The following is a 26379-nucleotide window of genomic DNA, read 5'->3' as shown; positions in this document are numbered from 1 at the left end:
TCAACAGTTACCGCAAACGTTTAGTTGCAGTTATTGCTGCACAAGGGGGTCACACCAGATACTGAAAGCAAAGGTTCACATACTTTTGCCACTCACAGATATGTAATATTGGATCATTTTCCTCTATAAATAAATGACCAAGTATAATATTTGTGTCTCATTTGTTTAACTGGGTTCTCTTTATCTACTTTTAGGACTTGTGTGAAAATCTGCTCATGTTTGAGGTCATATTTATGCAGAAATATAGAAAATTCTAAAGGGTTCACAAACTTTCAAGCACCACTATATATATATATATATCGGCAGCACGGTGGTGTAGTAGTTAGTGCTGTTGCCTCACAGCAAGAAGGTCCGGGTTCGAGCCCCGGGGCCGGCGAGGGCCTTTCTGTACGGAGTTTGCATGTTCTCCCCGTGTCCGCGTGGGTTTCCTCCGGGTGCTCCGGTTTCCCCCACAGTCCAAAGACATGCAGGTTAGGTTAACTGGTGACTCTAAATTGACCGTAGGTGTGAATGTGAGTGTGAATGGTTGTCTGTGTGTCTATGTGTCGGCCCTGTGATGACCTGGCGACTTGTCCAGGGTGTACCCCGCCTTTCACCTGTAGTCAGCTGGGATAGGCTCCAGCTCGCCTGCGACCCTGTAGAACAGGATAAAGCGGCTAGAGATAATGAGATGAGATGAGATGTTAGCATGTTGGAGATTGTGTCTAACATGATTTCTTTGCAAATGAGTCTTCTCGATTTGTAATAAAATGAAATGATCATAGGAATTTTTAACAGCTACATAAATAATTTGTTTAAAAAAATTATTCGGAGAAATGGTGGGTGGCGTCTTTGTTTTTTATAAAATCCCGTCAACAGGGGGTGAAAATTTCACGTTAAATTTGAGTCATAGAAAAGGGCTAAATCCCCAATCAGCATACTACCCTACTAAACAGTACGCCATGCAGGAAACCGATAGCAGAGCAGCAGTGTGACCTCACCTACTGCTGAGTACGCTAGTATGCAGATTTGCTCGGAGTTGAAAATAAGTTTAAAAATTCCTCCGCCGTGGTCTATGGTACGATGTAAAAAAAGAGAAAGAGACGTATTTGACGTGTCAGACGGTGGAAGAAGTTGTTTAAACATAATTTAGTAGTAGGTTTACCCCAGACGAGTCATATTTTGTGTTTGGTTTAGTTACTGTTAGGATATTTGACCCAGTGTAGTCCCTGTTGTAAACTTCACGCGGATGGATACTGCTTCTCTGCGGCTTTAGGAGGCGTGACGCGTCCTGCTCGAGGGAAGAGAGAGCGCGCGCGCGAGCGAGAGCGAGAGAGAAGTTCAGCGCTAACTCAGAGTCGCTTCATGGACGGAAGAAAAGTTGTAAAAATCTCAATTTTTATGGATTTATCCGCTCGAACCGGAACGAATGAGGGTTTCGACGCGATTTAAGAGTCAGTTTGTTACGTGTCCGTGCCAGTAAGTTGAAACTTAGGTGTTTTTTTTTGCCCCATTTATTGAGTTAAACGTTAGTCCTGAGGTAAAGCTCGCCTCGCGCTCGCGACGCTTATGAGGATTTCTCACAGAAAAAGATGGCCCGATTTTCCGGTGTCTCTTCGGGCAAAGTCATTTTTTTCATCGTTTCCTGGGTTCATCTTTCATATGGTAGGTTATTTGTTAAGTTTTATACTCTTGTTTAAAACGTGGAAACGTATTTTTTCTTGGTTTAATCCATCTTTCAGGTCAGCATCATCATTGTCTCCCTCTCTCTCTGCACGAGCCCCTGCGTGCTTCTTCTCATTTGTACAATAAATAATTTGCATAGCTAATTTGCATATCACCATATAAAGCGATGCATAATTTAAAATCACATGTAGATGATTTTAAATGCTATCTAACAGCTCATAACACAAACGCAATGATATGTGTGTTTTTTAATTATATGTAAGAGCTTTAAGAAATCTTTAAGGTTTAAAATGACTTCACATTACAACAGTAAATCCTAAACCTCAGGAAGTTCAGTACATTAAATGTTAAATACATTATTTCGATATTTCTGTGTTTTAAAAAGGTTATAACGAAGCTGAGAATTTCAGTGTGGTTTATGTTTTTGTTGTTGTTGTTTTGTTGTGTGTATGTGTTTTTTTTTTCAATCTTTTTCTAACCACCACTGCCCAGATGTTGGTGGTCTGCGTGCATTAAGCTTGGCTGCTGCTGATGTGTGTGTGTGTCCCTAAGCATAAAAATGCATGCGTTATTAAATAACAAAAAAAAACAAAAACAGTGTGTATCTGAGTAACTAAAAAGAGGTTGGTGTTAAAGTTAAACTCCACCCTGAAACGCAAGATATTTACATATTAGATTAAAAATATTTATGATTGTTCATGATTCTGCTGCTAATTTATCACCCAATACTGTATTTTCCTGGTTTTTTTTTTGTTCCTGTGAGTTCCTGGTGTTTGTTGATTTTGATCACCTCCAGCGCAGGTACAACGGTGTTCATGAAAATTCCTAAAAACGACACCAGTTAAGGGTTGGTTTTAGTAATGGAGATGTTGGCACAAAAAAACCAAAAACCCTGAAGGATTCAGGAATCCCATAATGCAATGTGGCTAAATGAAGAAGAGACCCGACATGGCTGTTTAGCGATGTACCGGATGACATAGTGATCATAATTGAAGCTTTTGGAAGCTGATGTGTTTGAACAGAGTGTAGGTGAGAGAGCTGGGCATCGCCATTTTTCAACACAGATAAAGTGAAAGTTGAAATCCCACTGGCACCACGATGAGAAGGTTGTCGAACAGCATTGTGGGTAATGCAAGAATCTGTTAAGTGAAGTGAAAATAAGACCAACAGGTCATTGGAAAGAAATTTAACATAAAATAAATAAATCTTCGATACTGTTAATCAAGGTATGATTTATTTTGTTTTAAGGTTAAACAGTGTGGTTTTGCGACAAAAGGCAATGGAAATACACTCCAAAGGAAATAATGTGTGTGTGTGTTTAAGCTGGACTATTTAGTGTGAAGGCAAAAATGGACTTGCTTGTAAAGGACGAGGGCAAAAAAAAAGTGATACAAGTGTCTTTTCTTTTTCATCTTTGGACCTTGAGTGAGAACAAGATGTTTAGACTCCTCCTACAAAAGTATTCACTCCCCCACCCTTAGAACACTGTAACGGTCCAAACTAAGACACTGAAAGGCCCAAGCTGATCCCAAACCTCAATTTTCCAATTGAGAATCTGTATGAACGCTTGGGAAAAAAAAAAAAATTGCTTTTCACCTGCGAGCGGTCTCCATCTAATCTGCCAGACCTTGAGCAATTTCGTGAAAAAATGCCAAAATCTAGATATGCAAAGCTGATTTAGACTCATCTCAGGTGACTCAGAGCCGAAGGTGTAGTTCTGGTGGGGGAGTGAATACTTACGCAACCAATAAATGTCATTGAGAGAATATTTTGCAGCTTCGGTTCGAACGTTACTCAAATGATAATACTAATTGAGTCCATTTCAATTTCAGGTTGGAGGGGGTGAATATTTATGCAACACACTCTGTGTATGTGTGTGTGTGTGTGTACACTCCCCGGCCATTTTAATAGAAACTTGTTCTTGATTCTAAGATCCCTGTTCTTGGCTGCAGGAGTGGAACCCAATGTGTTCTTATACTGTTGCATGCTGAGATGCTTTTCTGCTCACCATGGTTGTAAAGAGTGACTATATGAGTTACTGTATCCTTCCTGACAAAAAAAAAGCTCAAACCAATCTGGCCATTTTCCTCTGATCTCTCTTATCAACAAGGCCTTCGTTTCCACCCACAGAACTGTCGCTTACTCAATATTTTTTGTTTCTCTAATATATTAGAGAGTGGCGATTTTGTCAGACGTATCGTATTGCGATAACTTCAATACATTTCGACAGTGTTGTCTCTCAGAGTAGGCTCATTTTTGATATTTAGCTACAAAGCACCAGTGGAATAAAAAAGAAAACTTTATTTACAACCCTGATTCCAAAAAAGTTGGGTCAAAGTACAAATTGTAAATAAAAACGGAATGCAATAATTTACAAATCTCAAAAACTGATATTGTATTCACAATAGAACATAGACAACATATCAAATGTCGAAAGTGAGACATTTTGAAATTTCATGCCAAATATTGGCTCATTTGACATTTCATGACAGCAACACATCTCAAAAAGTTGGGACAGGGGCAATAAGAGGCTGGAAAAGTTAAAGGTACAAAAAAGGAACAGCTGGAGGACCAAATTGCAACTCATTAGGTCAATTGGCAATAGGTCATTAACATGACTGGGTATAAAAAGAGCATCTTGGAGTGGCAGCGGCTCTCAGAAGTAAAGATGGGAAGAGGATCACCAATCCCCCTAATTCTGCGCTGACAAATAGTGGAGCAATATCAGAAAGGAGTTCGACAGTATAAAATTGCAAAGAGTTTGAACATATCATCATCTACAGTGCATAATATCATCAAAAGATTCAGAGAATCTGGAAGAATCTCTGTGCGTAAGGGTCAAGGCTGGAAAACCATACTGGGTGCCCGTGATCTTCGGGCCCTTACACAGCACTGCATCACATACAGGCATGCTTCTGTATTGGAAATTACAAAATGGGCTCAGGAATATTTCCAGAGAACATTATCTGTGAATACATTTCACCGTGCCATCCGCCGTTGCCAGCTAAAACTCTATAGTTCAAAGAAGAAACTGTATCTAAACATGATCCAGAAGCGCAGACGTCTTCTCTGGGCCAAGGCTCATTTAAAATGGACTGTGGCAAAGTGGAAAACTGTTCTGTGGTCAGACGAATCAAAATTTGAAGTTCTTTATGGAAATCAAGGACGCCGTGTCATTCGGACTAAAGAAGGGAAGGACGACCGAAGTTGTTATCAACGCTCAGTTCAGAAGCCTGCATCTCTGATGGTATGGGGTTGCATTAGTGCGTGTGGCATGGGCAGCTTACACATCTGGAAAGACACCATCAATGCTGAAAGGTATATCCAGATTCTAGAGCAACATATGCTCCCATCCAGACGACGTCTCTTTCAGGGAAGACCTTGCATTTTCCAACATGACAATGCCAAACCACATACTGCATCAATTACAGCATCATGGCTGCGTAGAAGAAGGGTCCGGGTACTGAACTGGCCAGCCTGCAGTCCAGATCTTTCACCCATAGAAAACATTTGGTGCATCATAAAACGGAAGATACGACAAAAAAGACCTAAGACAGTTGAGCAACTAGAATCCTACATTAGACAAGAATGGGTTAACATTCCTATCCCTAAACTTGAGCAACTTGTCTCCTCAGTCCCCAGACGTTTACAGACTGTTGCAAAGAGAAAAGGGGATGTCTCACAGTGGGAAACATGGCCTTGTCCCAAATTTTTGAGACGTGTTGTTGTCATGAAATTTAAAATCACCTAATTTTTCTCTTTAAATGATACATTTTCTCAGTTTAAACATTTGATATGTCATCTATGTTCTATTCTGAATAAAATATGGAATTTTGAAACTTCCACATCATTGCATTCCGTTTTTATTTATTTTTATTTTATTTTATTTATTTACTTTGTCCCAACTTTTTTGGAATCGGGGTTGTATGTATCAGCAATGCCTGTGATACTTCTCATGAATATCGTATCATAAAAAGACATTTTAAATAAATAAATTAAAACAGGAGTAAACGAGGTTAGAGTTGCGTATAATGATGTATATTAGAATATTTTAGTTTATGGTAGTCAGAAACAAACCGCCAGCAAAACAGCGATCAAAATTAAAATATTCATAAAGAACATGGACCAGGAGGAAAATAAATGAGCAACTGAGACAAAAATAATCTTTAAAGTATCAAGCGATGCTTTGAGAAATGTTTATACAGCACAGCGTGATGTCATTTATCGTTATCAGTATTATGTTATTACATGGTCCTAATTATAAATGTGTACATTTCATAATCGTAAAGACACTTAAATTCTTGTGATTCATGCAAAAAGAAAACATGCTGTGTATGAATTTATTTGCAATAAGTATGTTGCTTGTTTTTCCTCATTTATAAATGATTCATTTCAGACAAGTCTGATGGTGTAACCCTTTTATAAACGTGACACATCTTGATATATAGGCCAGTTTAGACCTTGTAGGGAGGAAATAAATATTTTCCAAAAAAAAAAACCCAGGCAAGTGCTGTAACAAACAGAACAAGTCGCTTTTTGTTACTGAGGTTATGCACGAGTCAGTGGAAATGAAAATGGCTCACAATGATTGTTAAAACCTGTGTGTGTGTGTGTGTGTGTGTGTGTGTGTGTGTGTGTGTGTGGTGTTATGTAAATGTTCCTTGACTCGACAAATGTCCCAGAGCAAGTATAGACATAATTATTTACATATTCAACTGACAAAAGGTTGATTTGTTTGTTTAATTGTGTATAAAAAGGAGACATTTTAGTAACTGTTTCAGAGGCAGCGTAAAAAAAAAAGGCTCCATTTCCTCTGCAGACTTTTTTGAGTCGTGTGTGTCTCACTGTCGAGTTTCCACTCCCCTGCTGGTTGGTTTTGTGTTTTTCTTGTCTCATCTGAGGACATGGGCAGCGTCACGTGGTGCTCACACTTGCAAACGTTTTATACCATAATTGTTCTTTTTCTTGTTACTATTGTTGTTATTGTTATGGGATTTTGTGTGTAATTTGTGATTTATATTCCAAATCGTTTGGCATTTGGAAAGCTAGGCGATGCAGACGCAGCTGGAATGCTGCTGTTGGTGTTTCACATTCCACACATACACACACACACACACTCACTCACTCAATGCTGAACCCTACCCATTGTACCATGCACACACTCTTGCTTCTTTCTATGCAGTATTAGATTTCCTCCCCAGAGGTAAAACTCAAAGCCATGTTTTTTTTCCCCTTCTCCTCTTTATCTCGGCCTCTCTGTTTGCCGGCACACGACACTGCCTGGCGTGGGCCTCAGCTCCCTTGTGTGTGTGTGTGTGTGTGTGTGTATTTACTCTGGTGTGTGTGCTATGAAAAAGTCGCTCCTTTGTCCTGGGTTTGGAAAAACGCAGATCTGCGGGGTGTGAAATGCGATTTCTCCCACTGTGCCAAACACAACGGGATGATTATGGAGCACCAGCCTACATGCCTGAATATCCAGGAATATCCAAGACACCCTTTCTGAACTTGTTTTATTCTCAGATTGAAAACCACTTACGTTTGTATTGTCTTTGCTTAAGGCTGGGCGATACGATGATGTATCATAAGGATACCCTGATAAATTTTGTCATGATACATTTTTCTGAGATGTATTTCAAGTATTGAGATATCAAAGTCTGGTTATGAGTCTCTGATTTGACAATACGTTTTTATTCAAAAAATTTTTGAGCATCAGTATCAGGTTGGGACCAGCACAAAATAGCGGATCTAATATTCAATAATCAAATATTAGCAGTCTGTTATCAAGCCTGTATACTTTATTCGTGTAAAAGTATAGCGATATAATATTCTTGACATATCGCCCCTCCTGTACTATCAGTATCGGCCATTGCATTGTTACTAACAGTATGAAAGATAACAAAGATATTGGGAGATTAAAAATCAATAAATAAATATAACACACACACACACACACACACACACACACACACACGAGGGTAAGTCAAAAAATTCTAAGACAAATTGAAAAAGATCTTTATTTATGAAAATAAGAAAACTATTTCTCTACATATCCCAGGGCTCAACATTAACTTTTAAACCCACTTGCCCTGGGGGGCAAGTGGGGGTAAATTTCTACTTGCCCCCTAATATTATCACTTGTCCCCTATTTCACTACTTTTTTTTTTTTTAGGAAAACCATAGAATAATTGTGAATTGCAACATAAAATGAAGATCACACATTGAGTTGAAGTTTGGTTATTGATTAAGTTTATTATTAAGTTTGGTTATTGGTTACTTTTTACTTGTAACGGACAATAACATCTCATCTCATTATCTCTAGCCGCTTTATCCTGTTCTACAGGGTCGCAGGCAAGCTGGAGCCTGTCCCAGCTGACTATGGGTGAAAGGCGGGGTATACCCTGGACAAGTCGCCAGGTCATCACAGGGCTGACACATATGGCCCTTTTCCACTACCCTTTTTCAGCTCACTTCAGCTCATTTCAGCCCGACATGGCTTGCGTTTCGACTACCTCAGAGCAGCACGACTCAGCTCGCTTCAGCCTTACTTAGCACCCAAAACTCGCACGGTTTTGGAGTGGGGCTGAAGCGAGCCAAACCGAGCCGAGTGGGGCTAGGGGCGTGAGGAGACACTCCCCTGTGCACTGATTGGTGAGGAGGAGTGTCCTCACATGCCCACACGCCCCGCGAGCACGCTGGGATCTGTAAACACCGTAAACCCGGAAGAAGAATAATTACGAATTACAAGAATTATGAAGCCTTATGCGCCTCGCCTCATCTATACACTCTTCCCAGTATCTGTTGGCGTTGTCGGTGACAACAAGCCACAGCACCAAGACCAGCAACACTAACAACTCCATGTCCTCCATGTTTATTGTTTACTATCCGGGTCGTGAGACTACCGCTTAAAAGATCACTGATGTCACTGTTTGTGCCGCCTAACGACATCCGTGACGTCCACCCACTTTCGCTAACTCCACCCAATGTGTCCACCCACTTCCAGCCAGCACGGTTCAGCGCGGTTGTAGTCGAAATGCAACTCCAACAGCCCCACTCAGCTCGACTCAGCCCAACTCAGCACGGCACGGCTCAGACCAACTCAGCCGCGTTGGTAGTGGAAAAGTGGCAATAGACACAGACAACCATTCACACTCACATTCACACCTACGGTCAATTTAGAGTCACCAGTTAACCTAACCTGCATGTCTTTGGACTGTGGGGGAAACCGGAGCACCCGGAGGAAACCCACACAGACAGAACATGCAAACTCTGCACAGAACGGCCCTCGCCGGCCACGGGGCTCGAACCCGGACCTTCTTGCTGTGAGGAGACAGCGCTAACCACTACACCACCGTGCCGCCCCTGGACAATAACAGTTTTATCCAAAATAGTTTTTCCTGCCTTAGTCGATTTATTTCCATTTCACAAGCATGCAGCTGTTGTAAAGTTCAGTGTGTTTGTGTAGAACTCTCTCAGACTGTAGGTTCATTACTCGATAATGTAGAAATCATAAAATAGAAATCTATAACAAAGTTTGTATGAAGAAAACAGTAGGGTGCCAATACTTTTGAACAGTACTGTGTTTGAGAATATTATATTGTTTTTTTGTGATACCATCCACCTCTAGGTTTAAAAAAAAACGTGCTGCGTCATGACAATGGATAATGTTTGAGTTTAAAATTGTTTAGTATGTAGGTTGTGGGTGTTTTATATAGACCTGGCAAACTGTAACTGAATCAGTGCAGCCGTCTGTCTGGACACAGCTCGCTTTTTTTTTTTTTAAGAAACCTAGAGGTGGGTGATTAAAAAAAAGATATACAAATATTTTGCACAGGGCTGTGTTCCTCTGATAACAGAAACAAACCTCCAGCTCTCTCTGCTCTTAATCTGTTCTGTTCTTTCAGGATTTATTGTGCATGTCACTCCTTGTTGAGTTTTTTTTATGCCCAAGTTGTTTGAAACCAGTCTGGGTTTTCTGTCAGTGCCATAGACGTCGCCAGACCCATTTTAGGGTAGCTCCAGCCACCCTATCTTATGGCAAAGCCACCCTATATTTTTGCCCTTTTTTAAATTATTTATATTTTTATTTTTTTCCCAAAAAAAACAAAGGCAGTAAAGCACTGAACATGAGCCATCAACAACGCAAGTTAATCCGAACAACAGTTTCTGCTTGCTTATTTATTGTTTAATGCAATATTATTAATATCGTTATGATTCCTCCTCATTGGCTCTGTGTCAAGCGTCACGTCCAGTGGTAGGCTAGTAGGACTTAAAAAACTACGCGGGCATTCTGCAGCAGGCGCGGTGCGGGCTTCCATTGAGTTGGGTTTGCAGAGAGTCAGAATTCTATGCTTTCATTTGCAGACACACACGGTGAGATTGTAATTTGATGTCAGTGGTTTGCATTTGCTTAACTTTACCTAGGCTATATTGAGTCTTCTGTAGAATGTTTACATGATTTGTGAAGCACTTGCCCTCTTCAGTTTGCGCAGGAATGCATGACACCTACCATTGTTTTTTTCACATTTTTGTAGTTTAGCTGGTGAAGTTACTTCAGCAAGTAATTAAATGATGAAAGCAATTTTAAAATAGAATAGAAATGGTGGGAAGTGTGTCCCCAAGGTGTGATGCTCTTGAAATAATGAATTGATTGACAGCCTTAGTAGGTGCTCTGAAAAATGTTCGGCGCGCGCTGCGCGCGCGCAATACCTTTAATCCTCTGGGTGCTAAGCTACCCCTGTCTCTCAAACCTAGTGACGTCCCTGGTCAGTGCGTTTACATGCACATAGAGAAAATCGAATTTCTGCCGTTGCTCGACTGAAATCGAAGTTCTAAATGCCATGGAAACACCTTAGCTCGGCTGAAATCGAACCGAACTTGATTTCTCGTAATCGAGCTACACGACCTAGATTATGCGATTTTTGCCGAGCTACTTAGTGCATGTAAACCCTATCGAGCTACGTAGTCGAGCTACTTACTTCAGCACTGCCCCTTCCGGAAGTGACGAGTGACGAGACCGCAAGCGGGAAACACAACAGCCTCGGTCGGCATGACAACGAATCATGACAACGGCATGAATCTTTTCTTTTTGTGGCATTGTTTGCACTGTTAAAATTTAGCTCACTTACTGTATCACCAAATACATCTGTACAGCTGTTGCATAGCTGTGAATTGTGTACATAAACAAGTCATTGTATTTGTGTGTGTGTGTGTGTGTGTGTGTGTGTGTGTGTATATATATATGTCCAACATCTGAAGAATGTCAATAAAAACAAAACAGTTGAACTTTTTGTGTGTTTATTAAGACATAAGTTAAATTGTAAGCAAAAAAAAATTTTTTTGTAAGCAAAAAATGGACTTTAGAAAAATATACAATTGTGCAAAATAAGTTGTCTTACAAAACAGTGGTCTGCGCAGGACAGTTTGTAGCCATACAGTCTGTTAGAGCAAGCCTAACAGCTTGAGCACGGAACTTGTGAACACGGAACTGCCAGTGTTGCCAGATTGGGCGGTTTTAAGTGCATTTTGGCGGATTTGAACATGTTTTGGGCTGGAAAATGTCAGCAGTATCTGGCAACACTGCTGATAACTTTGTTTATACTCTTGAATAGCTCTTCTTCATGACGACAACCGGAAGTGTACCAACACAATGGGGCGTGTAGCGCCACCTGTGGCTCGGGTGCACAATGTACCTCACACAATAGCTCGATTTCCTTGTGTGCATGTAGGATTGGATTTCTCTGGCACCCCTGCTGGGACCCTTTGCTCAATTACCGACAGCAGCTCGATTTGGATGTGCATGTAAACGCACTGACTGTTGAATAAGGAAGTGGCTTCACCTGTAAGAAAATCATACACTTTCATGAAGGAGCTAACTCGAATGCGAGCAGAAAAAAAAAAAAACGAGATTCTTAAGTAAACTCTTCCATCCTCACTTCCGACTTTCTGTTTTTGTAAAATACAATTTAAATACAATCGTGAATTTCTCTGGAGTTTTCAGGCTGAGCTCCTCTCCTCGTATTCTTTAACCACTAATTTCCTCGTTGTTCTTGAAGCATTTGCTTCTATTTGTTAACATTTTTCTTGATAGCAGGGAGACGGTAATACCTTCTGTTTGAACAAGCAAAAACAGTGCAGAAATGAACCATATTGAAGACAGATTAAGCCTTGCTTGCATGAAAGACGGTGTCTGTCTGACCCTGGCTGTAATTATCACGTGATGTGTGACGTCATGCACAAGGGGTCTATAAACAGTATGCGTACCATACTAGAACAGCGTGGGGATATAAAATAACTTGCAAAGCAGTAAATGAAACCGAGACTAAGAAAACAGCCAAGACATAATGGCGGATACATAGTGAGGGCTGCTTTTAGGAACTGAAATAAAAGATCAAAAAGCCTAATTTTTGTGGTAATAGTTGGTAATATATGCTCCTTCCAACTTGCCCGGTCGGGCACGTCTGGGACATATCCCACTTGCCTGAATGCGTGTTTCACTTGCCCCGGGCAATCGGGCAGTGATTAATGTCGAGCCCTGTATCCTCCATTTAAATCTAAACACTTCTGCAAGTGGTGTTTCCATCGGAGAATTCCTTCTTTGTAGAATTCTGGGGGATGTCTTTCACTAGTCTGGCTAACGCGACTTCAAAGCTCTGTGAGCATTTGGTCTGGCAAAGATATTAAGCCCAACCGTTTCCCAAAGCGCATGGTTGACCCGCCTCCCTGAAATGCCTCAGTTTGCTACTGGTCGAAGCCAGAAAAGGCTGTGACGAAGCTTAAACCAATCACATCACTCTTTCCTCTGACGTATGTGACGCGACGGGGCTAACTGGTAGATTAAACTCTTACCGAAGCCGGTCGGGAGCAAGGCGAAAACTTCCTTCCTTTCAATAAATACCTCCAGGGCTGCTCTTTGCTCCGTTTTCAGTGAGAACTTGCTCCATGTTTGTAATGTTTCTAGTGAATGAAGCGCTTCCGGCATAGATTCTGTAAACAATCTATGGCTTCCGGTTACAGTTCTACTATGTCACTGCCTTGAACACGCCTCTACCCAGGGCCATTGGAGATGCTCAAAGTTGATTGGCTCCCGATTTTTCGGGAGCTTGGAAGAGCTGTAGATAGCTTGCCTGGCCAGACTAAGCTCGCAACAGGCCCTCGTGTTGCGTCACGCTTAGGATGGGCGGGCCCAGGCTAGTCTTTCACACCTTTTGAAATTATAACATCTGTCTTAGGACTTTTTGACTTACCCGTGTATATATATGTCATATAATATTCTAAAAAAATTTTGCAATATCAAATGCCTTTGTCATCTCTGTAGTAAAAAGGAAATGTGTCAGGGATAAGAACGATGACTAAGTGAAATTGTGTCCTCACTGAGGGACTGAAATAAGCAAAGTGTACGTGTCGCTGCAATTATAGAAACGATGTATTAGAGCGAGCCAGCACTACACTCAGAGCTGCTGACCAGTCAGAATTGTGAATGCTAGTAAATCCAAAGCTAACACTAAAGACTCATTTATGTTCCCTTTATGCATGAAAAATAAATGTCCGTTTCAAATGATGGAACTGTCACAGCCCACATGCTTCCATGCGTCCTTTAAATTAGCATGGATGTTAACCAGGACATCAACTAGAGGGCAGCTCAGAGTCAAAAGATTCAGGCAACAACAAACATTGTGACGGTGAAGGAGGTCGTAATAACGTATCTGTTTAGAAAGAGGCAAAAAGTGGAGTGACCTCACACAGATGTTTAAAGTCTCTTAAGTTGTATAACTTCCCTCCATTTATAAAATTTTCTTCATCATATCTTGCTTGAACGCTACGCTGCTCCTACGGTTTCCGGTGGTACTGTTCCATTTCATTAAAATCTGTAAGATTTCAGAAAATGTTCACAAATACAGATGAAATGAATGCACAGTAGAGGTTCTGTGAACAGGAGCAGCATCAGTATGAGCATTTACATATGGAGCATTATTAGCAGTATTGTATAATATTCATATTTTGTGTGTATTAGGGATCGACCAATATGTTTTTTTCAGGGCCGATACCGATACCGATTATTATGGAATTGGGATGCCGATAACCGATATGTGCAACCGATAAATGTAAACATTATAATTCACATGAAATTAAACATAGCACACACTGACACAGACCTTCATATCCATGAAATGTATGTTTAATTGTAAAATTGAACATGAAATTTTGTGCAGGGAGATGCCAGCAGCATTTGTACAATAAAGTCAAACATTAGTTAGAATAAAATGAGAAATAAAAAAATAATAAAATAAATATTCACCAACAAAAAAATAAATCACTCCCTACTATTAATACAGCTCACCATTTTCAGTGGAAAATAAATGAAAATACACTCTGGATTCTTTTATACTAAGAACTAAGTAAGACTTACCAACTTCAAGTAGTTTTTAAATAACAAATCAAGTGTAGGGAGCTGCCTGCAGCATTTTTTAAAAAGTAAAATCAAACATAAAGTAGGCTATCACTCCCTATTATGTAACAACTTAACAAGTCACCATCTACGGCCCTGCTCCTTTAAGAGTATATCGCTTTCCAAATCAGAAGCGCTAGCGAGGAGAATCACTTGCGCAAGAGTTTAATTGATGTATTTCGTTCGTTACCGTTTATCCAAGCAAGTGTGCATCCACGACACAATTAATTACTGAGCCCACAACAAGCGTCCTGACAAACTGCCTACAGTATTACATAGCCTGCTAGCACCATATCACACCTGGCTTGTTTAAATGTTCAAATAGCGCTTTATAAAGTTACCGAACATATACAAGTGCAATGCGCTTTTTGAGCACAAGTCACGTCATGAAGTTTACTCATCACCATAACAAATAGCCAATAGGCTTGCGCTAGCCTACAGAACACAAACACTACGTTTTATTTCGTCTTCCCTTGACCACCTCTCTGTATGGCTGTCATTCTACTGTTCGAGTAGAACTACTGACACATTCACAACGTTTCCAGACGGGGATTTAAAAATGACTGCAGCCTACGTTATGCTGGGGACTGCTTACAACATTACATGTAGTTTCAGCGAGACTAGTTGGTTGTAGGCTAATTCAAGTGCTTCCTTCCGTAAGCTAAGTTTGCCTGGCTACACAGATGCAAATGGACAATTTTAACGAGTAGTAGATGAAGAATGTAAACATATAATGATGTTGTGCTTTTGCAACTTGTGTGTTTGTGACTTATTGCGGCAAAAGCAGCGTGTCCTTACCTTGAAGTGGGATCTGCTTCTGCCCGAGTGCCCATACGGCCGCCTTGAAACAGTTCAGTGATTAGCTATGCGTGTTGATTGGCTGTATCCCTTGTGCCGCTTCTGCCCGAGTGCCCGTACGGCCGCCTTGAAACAGTTCACAACAAATCAGATGTTGTGGTGGGCGGGACCGTGTTCTTGAACTCAGAGAGGCGAGTGCAGGAAAGGACGTGCAGTGACAGTCGTGTTAGGAACGAAATGGCTGCAAAAAGGCATGTTATCGGCATATCGGTGGAAATTATGGCCGATACCGATAACCCTAAAAATGCAGAATATCGGCCCGATATATCGGCCAGGCCGATTATCGGTCGACTCCTAGTGTGTATGTGTAAAGTAGTTAAATAACCACTGCTACAAATGTAGTGTTGCTCACCTGTGTTAAGTGCTTGGTGTTCAGCTTTGGCACATGGTTTTGTGGTTTCAGTAAGAATCCCCTTGTGTGATTAGATGTCATCAGTTGTCTCCTCACACTGAGCGGTTTCAGGGACTTTTTTTAGCATGGCGGACACGCGAGAGGCTCATGACTGACGAGTGGAAGTGTTGCTTCAGAGGTCACGAAAGCAGAACGCACATGTGTGTGTGTGTGTGTGTGTGTGTGTGTGTGTGTGTGTGTGTGTGTGTGTAGCAATGAGTGGGTGCTTTTACCGACATTGTAAATATTACTATTTTGCCAAATACAGCATTTGAAGGCAGCATGAACCTTCAGACATCACATGACTGGAATGGAGGACTGCTGGGTGAAAAACTAAGCAGTGTTCTACGAGGGTAGAGCGAGAGAGAAGAAAAACAAGATGTTGTTACAAAGAGGTTAAGTCGGCGCATTTTGTTCCTGTTGTCTCTTAGTACAGAGGGTTTAGATTTTTGTTTTCATGTGGTTTCATTCAGATGAGTTGAATCAAGTTAGAAGAAAAACACTAATGGGCACCAATAAGTGCTAGGTTAAATGTAAAAAAAAAAAACTTTCTGTTTATCCAAACTTGCAAACCTTGGATAACAAAATGGCATCATCATTAAGTAGCAGGGTTTTAGAAATAGCCCCCAGTGTTGGGAAATGTTTCTGTTTTGAGCTTTCCTCAATTCAGATGCATTGAAGACAATTAAAACCTGCATTGCACCACATACTAAAGCCCAACCAGACACCTGAACTATGATAGCAACCAATTAACACCTTAGCAACCTACTGGAATAATATAGCTACCACCTAATAATATCCTAGCAACCAACTTAGCGAGCAATGCAACAACCTACCAGCACCCTAGCAACCAAATGGGATAGCCTAGCAACCACCTAGCAACTTGAAACATGTTTCAACATTTTTACACTTTTAATCTTCAATGATATAATGTTGATGTCATAAATATTGAGTGATATTTATGATATGCTTTTCTGAGATCTTCTTGTTCTTCTTTTGGCTGCTCCTGATTAGGGGTTGCCACAGCGGATCTTTCGTCTCCATTGCTCTCTGTCTTCCTCATCCTTCTCTACCAAACCTGCCACTTTCATGTCCTCTCTCACTACATCCATGTATCTCCTCTTTGGCCTTCCTCATTTTCGCTTGCCTGGCAGCTCCATCCTCAACATTCTCCTTCCCACACGCTCTGCATCTCTTCTCAGGATGTGCCCATACCATCTCAGTCCCATCTCTCTTAGCTTAATACCCAAGTTCTCCACATGTGCTGTCCCTCTGATGTGCTCGTTCCTTATCCTGTCCAACCTCATCACTCCCATCACAAACCTTAACATCCTCAACTCCGCCACCTCCAACTATGCTTTTCTGAGATATTGTACCATAATGTATTTTGTAGTGCTGTCAAGCGATTAAAATATTTAATCGCGATTAATGTTGCGACTGTCATAGTTAACTCGCGATTAATCGCAATTTAATCGCACATTTTTGTCACATGAAAAACCATGTAATTCTCTTATCAGCATAAAAAAGTGAATGGGCTTGCTCACCGTTCGAACTACAGGGGTACACGGGGGATCCGAGATCCCCTGAAACAGACATGAGATCCCTTGAAAACATGATTTGGGAAATGTTGGGGGGTCTCTAAAATATTGGCAAAATGATGTTTATTGACATTAGGGTTGGGCGGTATCCAAATTTTGATACCTTTAAACCGTCTCTGTGTTTTCCCGGGGTATACGGTATTACCGAGAAAAAAATAATATTTTGTTTCGGCCTACTGTGTAACGTGCGCCTATGCCTCAAATGTACTATTTAAAAGCAGCATAGCGAATTGTGTGCATTGTGGTATGGATTAAGCAGCAAAGCGAATTTTGTGCATTGATGAATGGATTCAGAGACATTTCAAAGCATCACGCAACTCTTCCTTCATCTTGAAAATAGCATTCAACTGTCGTTTACACATGTCTGCGTTGAAACGCCATTTGCAGCACTACTTCACCTACTCCATCAAAAAAAAGTACACGATGAGCAGGATCATACCCTTTCAAGCATGGGAAATAAAAAAAAGAAAAAGAATCAACCAACACCCAAGTCCGTTTAGACTGCGCGATAAACCATATTCTTCAGCGCAAATGAGGCGAACCTAATTCAAATGCGTGAAAGCTGCACAAGGCAAAATCATATGGGCCCACATCATGCCATGGCGGGGAAATTAATAATCAAATGGCCTTACCTTGCTTAAAACGTTGTCTTGATCACATAACTCCTTACAATTATTCCACTTAAATCCATACGGTTTAACACACCCAACAAACATAGCAAGCGCATTGCTAATTCCCACCAGAAACCTAACAGTTTACGCTACGATGTTTTCTTCCGTTTCTTCAGTAGATGACATTTCAAACGTTTATTACCCACATCCCAAATGTCATACGTTATATTATTTTACCTTGTTGTTACTCATGTAACCTACTCAAAACACAACTCATTGGAGAGATCTCGTGGAAGTGGAGTACCCCAGGCTATGGTGTGCCTTAGGGGACATATTAGATTTTTCGTTTGGTTTGAAACCAAAATACTGCCACACTGCCGATGTTGTATTTTTTTTTTTTGCCACTTACTCGTTATCTTGACTTGCCATCTTTCAACCGCGGTCTCAGTCTCTCTTTTTTTTTTTTTAGATAGGACAGTATAGAGAGACAGGAAATGAGCGGGGGAGAGAGAGACGGGATCGGGAAATAACCTCGGGTCGGAATCGAACCCGGGTCCCCGGATTTATGGTACGGTGCCTTAGCCATCTGAGCCATGACACCCCCGGTCTCAGTCTCTTGCGAAGCTTTCTGTCAGACTCCAAAATGTCACGCAGGGTTGCCATGGTAACGACATAAACAACCCTGCATGCGATGAAAACTTCTTTAGGAAATTGATAGAATTAGTGAAAATACGATCACACAGTTATTCGGGATGATCTTCAATTTATTATTTTATATTATGACCTCATGTACTCCATATTTATTTAGATATTATATATTTTTTTTAAATGACGGTAATGAGACCGATACCGTTGGTACTTTTGGATACCTCAGGATACCTTCTTACCGTAATACCGCCCAACCCTAATTGACATAGCAATCGTGTGTAACGGGAAGCATTTGCATATCCGAAGTGAGCGCGCGATGGAGAGCCGCGCTCTGAGACAAGCGCAAGCACCCCCCCAAGGGAAAAAAAAGGGACCCCCCGAAAATATCGGCATAGTTCGAACACTGGTTGTACCAATGTTTTTTTTTTTTTTATTGCAGAGCATAACACGTCTTGTCACAGCCACTGCAAAGTGGGGCTGGAGCCGCCGATGGGAAAACGAAACCTAACCGAGCACCGTGGCTCTTCGGGGGAGAGCAGAGGACTCTGGCTGTGTGGGGCATGGCATCATGTCACAGAGCGTTAATCTCGCGATAAAAAAATTATCGCCGTTAAAATTGAGTCAAGTTAATAACGCGACATTTTTGACAGCTCTAGTATTTTGATAACATTTTTAAAAGCAATAACAATTACAAAACCTGGAAGCAGATCTGATAGTTTTCCAATGCTTGAAATTTGTTAGAATTTTTTTTTTTTTACAGATTTTTACAAAACTTTCCTCCTTTTTGATGTTAATTTTTTTTTTGTAAATGTATACTTAAATACAACACTATTGTTTTACTGGAAGTTTTTTAAGAAGCCTGTCTAGCACATTGTGCATCATAGAAATGTCCTGAAGTATCGTGATATGATATTTTTATTGCAATCATATCGTCCAGCCTCTTAATCACAATGTTAGTGTGGTTCATAGACTCATTAAAGGTGCAATAAGGTAGATTACCAGCATACACAAACCAGCAGTCTGGCCCCAAAGTCATTTATCAGCCATTTAACACTTTTGTTCTGAGGTCATGAATTAAACCCGTACTTTTTAATCATGTTCTATGTTTGAGATTACTGCTGAGTAATGTTTATACTGGACATCTGTTTTCCTATTTACTTCATTTTGTTTGTCTCTCTTGAGTTAAGACCTAGTTAGCTAGTTTTTACTGAACCACTACGATCACTGGTTAAAATGTGTGTTTTGTTTCTGTTTTTTGCTTCAAGAAAGAAATGGCAAACTCTCAAAACAAGTCTTGAGTGCTGCGTAATGATATATATGGGTCTGTCTCAGAAACTGGGTACTGTGGGGGTACCCCACTAAATATACTCACAGTCAATAAACTATACGGTTTTGAATGGTGATGCTGATTTTAATTTGAAATAAAATGATGAAAGAAATAATACAGATAAAACTAAATCTATGATGTGAATACTCTATTCAGAATTTGGCAAAAATTCTGAAAATTTTTGGAAAAATGGCGGCTTGATCTGGGACATGATAAATGGTTGACTACATCGCATTCCCTTAAAAAGGTTGTAGTCCACTGAAAAGTCTACAGTTATCACTAATTGTATTTTAAGTTGTAACTTTATACACCTAAGGATTGGTGCGCTAACAGAATAATCATAACCGTAATTAAACATCATGCAAAATATTTGATCACCGTTGTAACTCCATTTTCCGCAAACCCAAAACCAATACGATCATGTGTTTTGATCTAAATGGAAAGCCTCAGGGTCAAGGTCACTACCTCACCAAAAGTAGTAACTTAAAATCACTACGTCGTATAAAAATTTAGTTATAAATCTGCGATTTTGTTTTTTAAAACGAAAGCTGAAAGTTAGGTATAGAATATGTTTCTTACAGAATATGTTACGATGGTAGCTGGTCTTGTATGAATTTCTGAGCTATAAAATAAGTTGTGGTCTATTTTTTACCGTAGCGTGTTATTTGTGTGCGGGGAAGGACACACATTAACAATTTGCATGTGTAGAATGGAATTTTCCACTCCAATAGTTAGAAGTTGATCATGCTTCCATTTGCGGTCTTTCTGTTACACGGGTGATCTGTTCGGACGTTATCACTGAAAAGGTGAGTTTTGACAGTTTTATTTTGTTTTAGTCTTGCAGTATAAGGCAATAGAATGTTTCTGTTTCATCTTACTTTCATATTTCGTAGTGTTTGCGTATTTTTGGCCAATATTTTGCAACCACGGTCAATTTAGATCGAACTTTTGATAGAATCTACGGCCAGTCATTTTTTGTGTCCTATTGTCCTATTTCGCCATATCAAATACCCAAAATGTATCATATTATTCATATTTAAGTGAATAATCAATTCAATCATCATAATTTGGCATTTTTAACCCAAGCAATCAAAAAGAGGACATTTATTCAATATTTTCACTCATCTGTGAAGGAGGGGCTTTAATTCTTCATAATGTAGTTATTTTATATGTAAATCAATTTTATAAAAAAAAATTTCCACAGTGGAGGCCAGATAAAGCAAGATACTATCTTTATTCTTATTAAACATGACAAAAGAAACATTGAGTGTTAGGTATATGCAAAAAAAATAGTAAAATTAGAAAATTTATTTTTTGACCATAATGTCCCAAATGAGAGACCAGTTTCTGAGACGGACTTATATATATGGGATAATTAAAGTTCAAAACTTTCTTTCTCTCAGTCTCTCTTTTTGCTTGACATCTCAGCGTCTTTTGTGGAAAAAACTTCTATCAGCTTCTCTAACACAACCAGCTCTGGCTCAGGAAGGGGTAGGTTAATTAGCTGTTTATTCGGATCAGGAGCGATTAGCTAAAAAACAACAACAACCCAGAAATATGTAGTGCAAAGGGGTTCTTTTGGAAACCACTGGTTGATTAACCTGGTCTGGTTTGTTGCCAGTTGTATGCAACGTATCTTTTATCAATGATACTGTTTAAATTTTAACTAAAAGCATAGCTAAAGCGAGATACATGGCCTGTTTTTTGTTTCTTGAAGAGATTGAGAAGTGCTTGTGCCTCGTGGTCATTTCAGTTGCTAGGAGGTACAAAAAAAGGCTCATTGTGTGGGTGAAAAAAACACTGCCCTTTTCCAAAATGGTGAAATTGTCATCTGGAAATTGAGGCTAAGTGCTACCAGGCTGTAGGGGAGAGGAAGAGAGGAGGGAGAGAGAGAGAGAGAGAGATGTTTGGGCTTGTTAAAATCCGGAGATTAAGGCAAAGGGGGACTTGAGTTTGTCCTGCTGAGCAGGTTAGCAAATTAACACGGAATTAAGATGCTTTGCATTCCTGCTTCAGAGCTGTATGTGTTTAAAATGTTTTCATGATTACAGATCTTCATTTATTCAGAAATAAAGTCTAGACATAAGCGAACAAGCATGAGGATTATGGAGTTGTATCATGTTCCATGTTTGATCCTTAAGTCCTGATGTACACAGACTTGAAACCCAACTCAAACACAGGATTTGGGTGTTTTTATATCTTCGTGTGATTCATGGAAAGGTTTTTTTTTTTGCAAGTTCTTATCTGTCCACAATGGTTTATTTGGTATTTATAAGTGTTCCAGTAGTTTAACTGGGACATTTTGAAGCCATGTGATATCAGAATGTGTGTGTTGGCGCATGCTGGTGTTGGGTGGTTGGTGTATGTTGGTGTTGGATGGTGTCTGTTGGAGCATGTTGGTGTTGGATAGTGTCTGTTGGTGCATGCTGGATGGTGTGTGTTGGAGCGTGTTGGATGATTGGTGATGTGTGTTGGAGAATGTATATTGTAGAGTTTTGGGGTTGGAGTAGGTTAAAGAGTACATTCTTACTCTTATGTGGTCAGAAGTTTACACACGTTTGTTGATTTTTTTGAGCTGTTCTTTTTCTGTGGCAGATTGATTGTACAACGTATGTCTTTAACAGAAAAAAAAAGAATTTGGTACATAAGTTTTCATTCATTTTGGGTTTATTGATATGAGCACAGGGTCGAAATAATCCATGTAGGGTCAAAAGTATACATACGCTCACTTAGATTATTAATTCTGTGGTGCCGAAAGTTCCAAAATGTCTTTTAACTCACCAAGGCCTATTAACTAAAGAGGCACCGATTGATCGGTTGGTGACTGGAATTGAGAATGAAGTCACATGGAACAGAAGGTGTGAAGATGAGCGAACGCACAGATCTGGACTACAGAAGAAACATGTCAGACATGTTGACGAGCATAAAGGTGCCTTATTATATTTTTCCATTTCTATTACCTGTTGCACCTGTTTTCATTTGGAAAAGTACAAACACTGCACTTCATTTTTAGTTGGAGGTTTGTAAAAAAAAAAACCAAAACAAAACTGCAACAACAACAAAAGAACAAGGTTTGTTGTGTAACCGAGTGCCCTTTTTTATTTTGAGATCTGACAATTTTCCATTAAAGAAAAGTTACAAAAATGTTTGTGTATGCTTTCAATTATAGTTCTTAGAAAGAAAGAAAATCAGAATCAGCAGGCCATACTTAAAAAAAAAAAGAAACTGGAGTCAGCAAAGAAAATTGCTATTGCATCTCTACTCCTTCCTGTTAGCGCTTATGATTACTACAGCTGTAGCTTCTCTATTCCAGCATAAAAAGGGTGTGTTTGACAGCACTTATTTTATACACAGAACAATTGGAAATAAAAGTCCAAGGAGCTCAGTGCAGATCTGAGACAGAGGTCATAGATTTACACAACTTGTAAAAGTCTCTTGGAGCCATTTCTAAACAACTGCAGATTTCAAGATCATCAGTTCAAACAATTGTATATAAGAACAACTTATTGGGAGATATCTGTACCCAAACTGTCCCCCTCAGCTGAGAGGAAATTGGTTCAGATTCTCAGGAACAACCCAGGAACCACCAAGGCACAGGCCTGCTCTGACCTGGAAGCTGCTGGAACACCGTCTACAGTCAAGCAAGTTTTATATCATCATGAACTGAGAGTCTGCCGTCCAAGAAAGACGTCCCTGTTCCAAAATTGCTGCCTTCAAGCTTGACTAAAGTTTGCAGCTGACCACGTGGACAAAGAAAAAGCCTTCTGGAGGAAAGTTTGATGGTCAGATGAGATGATTGAGTTGTTTGGCCACAATGACCAGAGGTACAGAGGAACACTGCACCAACTGTGAAGCATGGTGGTAGTAGCATCAGCTCTGGGGCTGTTTTGCTGCCAGTGGAGCTGCTGCATGGCACAAAGTGGATGGAATCATGAAGGAGGAGGACTACTTCAGAATTCTTCAGCATAACCTCAAACCATTGAAAACTTGGACACAATTAGGTGTTCCAACTGGACAGTGACCCCAAACATACATCAAAGCCGGATGCGTAATGGATAAAGCAGGGTAACATTTATGCTTAAAACAAGTCCTTACCTCTAAGGTATCGGAAATATGTGGCCTGGGCTTAAAAGTCTGGTCCGTGCCAGGAAACATGCACATTTATTTGAACTCTACCAATTCTGCCTAGAAGAGTGGTCAAATATCGAACCAGAATTCTGCCAGAAGCTTGTTGATGGCTAAGAAAAGCATCTTGTCAAGATGAAACTTGCTAATAGATGGTATTAGGTGTGAAGTATGTATATTTTTGACCCTGTGTGTATAATTTTTGACCCAGTGTTGATTTCAGAAAACCCACAATAAATGAAAACTTGTGCACCAAATTTTTTTTCCTGTTATAGATGTATGTTGTACAATCATCCTGCCACAGAGAATGAACAGGGGTGTGTTTCCCAAGAGCGTCTTAACTAGGAGAGAGAGTGTTCATTGTGCTGCATGCTCTACCATTTAACGATTATCTTTGTGCTGTGATGCTTTTGGGAAATTCAGGCCAGTTCAAAAAGAAATCAACGGAAGTCTGATGGTGCCATGACATAAACGTCTGACCACAAGGTTTTCTCTCTCTTTCTCTTTCTCTCTCTCTCTCTCTCGCCCCTTTTTTACAGCCTATTCAAGGCAGGAATCTTATTCCTTTAGTCCACCTTGCATTCTGTATAAAACGTCTGAGTGCGGAACGGTGTGTTGTTCCGTCTCTGAGCCAGAACGATTGGTAGTAACAGAACCAGAATCGATGTCTGTGTCAAAGGGACAGATGGTATGGCGGACAGGGGTTTTCCTCAATGTATATTTTTGATCTCACACACATGTGGCATTCACGAATCTCTCTATTCCTCTCTTCCTCATCTTTCACTCTGATCCTCTCCTGAAAAGCTGGCTCAGTTAAAGGACACACAGGTTATAGCGCTTATATTGAGGTTATTACTTTCCTTAAACCTGAATTATGTAACAAAAGTGATTACATGTTTTGTATGATGGTTTAGCAACTTTTCTTGTGTTTGAAGAGTGATATAAATGTGCACGGCTAACGAAAGCACCTCAACACTTCGGTTAACCTGCCATTGTATGCTCAGGGAATCTGGATTTTCCATTTGTAGATGCATCACCCTAGACGCTGTCATACATTTGGTTGTGGAACGCCAGCTCACAATGTAAAAATGCACACTGGCACGACTTTATTTGGTTCAATGTAAACAACCAAAGCCGAAATATTGAGGTGTCTTCTTTGTGCCAGTATTGCAGGATATCTGTGTAAAAAGGGCTTGTATGTGTGTGTGAGTGAATGAGTGTGAGATGGTGGCATGAGGGACGTCCTCTTCGCTTCATCTCGTGAGTGAAAGTATAACTGGAATGCACTTCAGCTGGGGATTGAAAGCTAATTAGTGAAGCTTGTTGTTCTCTAAAGAGACACTACCCGTCATTAACCTCGTCACCCCGTTTTATTCTTTTCCTGCTTTGTGTTTTTCATGCTGAGGCTGTAAATAAAGTGGGGCTGTGTGTCATGTTGTGTTCAAGGATGTTATGTATTACAGTTTCCTAATGCAGTACTTAAACACAGGAAGAAGGCTGTAGTAGAGCTACTTCAGGAAATGGACTGACTTCCTGTTCCAGCATGAACAACTTCCTCTCTCCGGTTCAGCCTGGACTTGGGCCAGATCCTCTTTTCACTTAGCAGTGGTGTGTGCTTGCTTGGGTAATTGCGCACAGGATTTTTTCCTCTTTCAGTTGCCATTAGTGTGCCTGCGGTCGGTTGGTTGGTCAGACAGACAGATGAAAGTGAGAGAGAGAGAGAGAGAGCATGTATGGACACTTTCAAACATTTTAAGTATATGGCCTGTGATATGAAGCTATGAAAAGCAGCTGTTTGTCGCTGATGTTTATAGCATTACATTTAACCATTGTCCTTGCTGTAGAGAGCGAAATTTACAAACAGTCTCACAGGGATTACGTGTTTTCTGGCCAGTGCAATGATGCGGTCAATTAGCTGGTCCTTCATTGCTGTCTGTGACGCATTGAGACACATTCGTGTTCACACTAAAGATGTAATGTGGTTATATATGTCCAGACCACCTCCAGATGTGGTTAGAGTGATCGATGCTGTAAACCCCATTCACATCTGTACTTATCGCTGTTCGCTTGCCATCCGATCACCCAGGGCGGATGTTAATTCCAGGTGTGAACAAGACTTAAAGGTGCTATATGTAAAAATTTTAGTTTGAAATATTCAAAAATGAGCTAACATTATCAAAAGAATGTGAAGAAACAAGTTTTGGCCTTATATCAGAGCCATCTGTATTGTTTTGCGGAGAGATCTACTGAACTCAGTGTGCTAATCAGCTAGCCCTGGTTCATCCTGTCTCGTAATACCATTATTTGTATCTCGACACGATAGTGAGTCCCGGTATCTCCTTGTTACTTACAATTGGGGTGGACGCCCCAACTTTGTGGTACCCCCAATTTGTTTGGAGAATGAATTCAGTAGGTGTCCAGTTCATACTTATAGCACTATATAAGGTGCCTTTTTGCTAGCACAGCTGCGAACCCAGTAGTTGCACTCGGATGTGGACCAAAAGTCAGCCTAAATACAGGAAGTGAACCAAACATGCAGCACATTTTGGGGTGTGGATGACATTTGTATATAGTGCTGATGAAATAAGCTGCAGGGTCTAAAGGACAGGAAATAAAATAAATACTGGATTTGATATATATATCTGGATATATATATATATATATATATATATATATATATATATATATATATATAAATATGTATATAACAA

At 40.2% G+C, this 26379-nt stretch overlaps 1 protein-coding gene across 2 annotated transcripts in view; it reads left to right on the top strand.

Annotated features, from left to right (window-relative positions):
• The first annotated feature begins 1291 nt into the window (after window positions 1-1291).
• Window positions 1292-26379, top strand: part of notch2 (notch receptor 2) — a 125984-nt gene continuing 100896 nt past the window's right edge. The window contains exon 1 of one of the 2 annotated variants that reach the window (XM_060932550.1): window positions 1292-1644. In XM_060932550.1, the coding sequence (XP_060788533.1) occupies window positions 1572-1644 (73 nt within the window). In that variant the 5' untranslated portion in view covers window positions 1292-1571. Of the gene's footprint in view, window positions 1645-23919; window positions 25293-26379 lie in introns of those variants that run through there. The other variant, XM_060932551.1, reaches the window with a different exon arrangement.

This window comes from Neoarius graeffei, chromosome 10, assembly GCF_027579695.1.
Source record: "Neoarius graeffei isolate fNeoGra1 chromosome 10, fNeoGra1.pri, whole genome shotgun sequence".
Classification (NCBI taxonomy): Eukaryota; Metazoa; Chordata; class Actinopteri; order Siluriformes; family Ariidae; genus Neoarius; species Neoarius graeffei.
The sequence above is the reverse complement of the archived record's forward strand: the minus strand, read 5'-3'. Positions and strand labels throughout refer to the sequence as shown.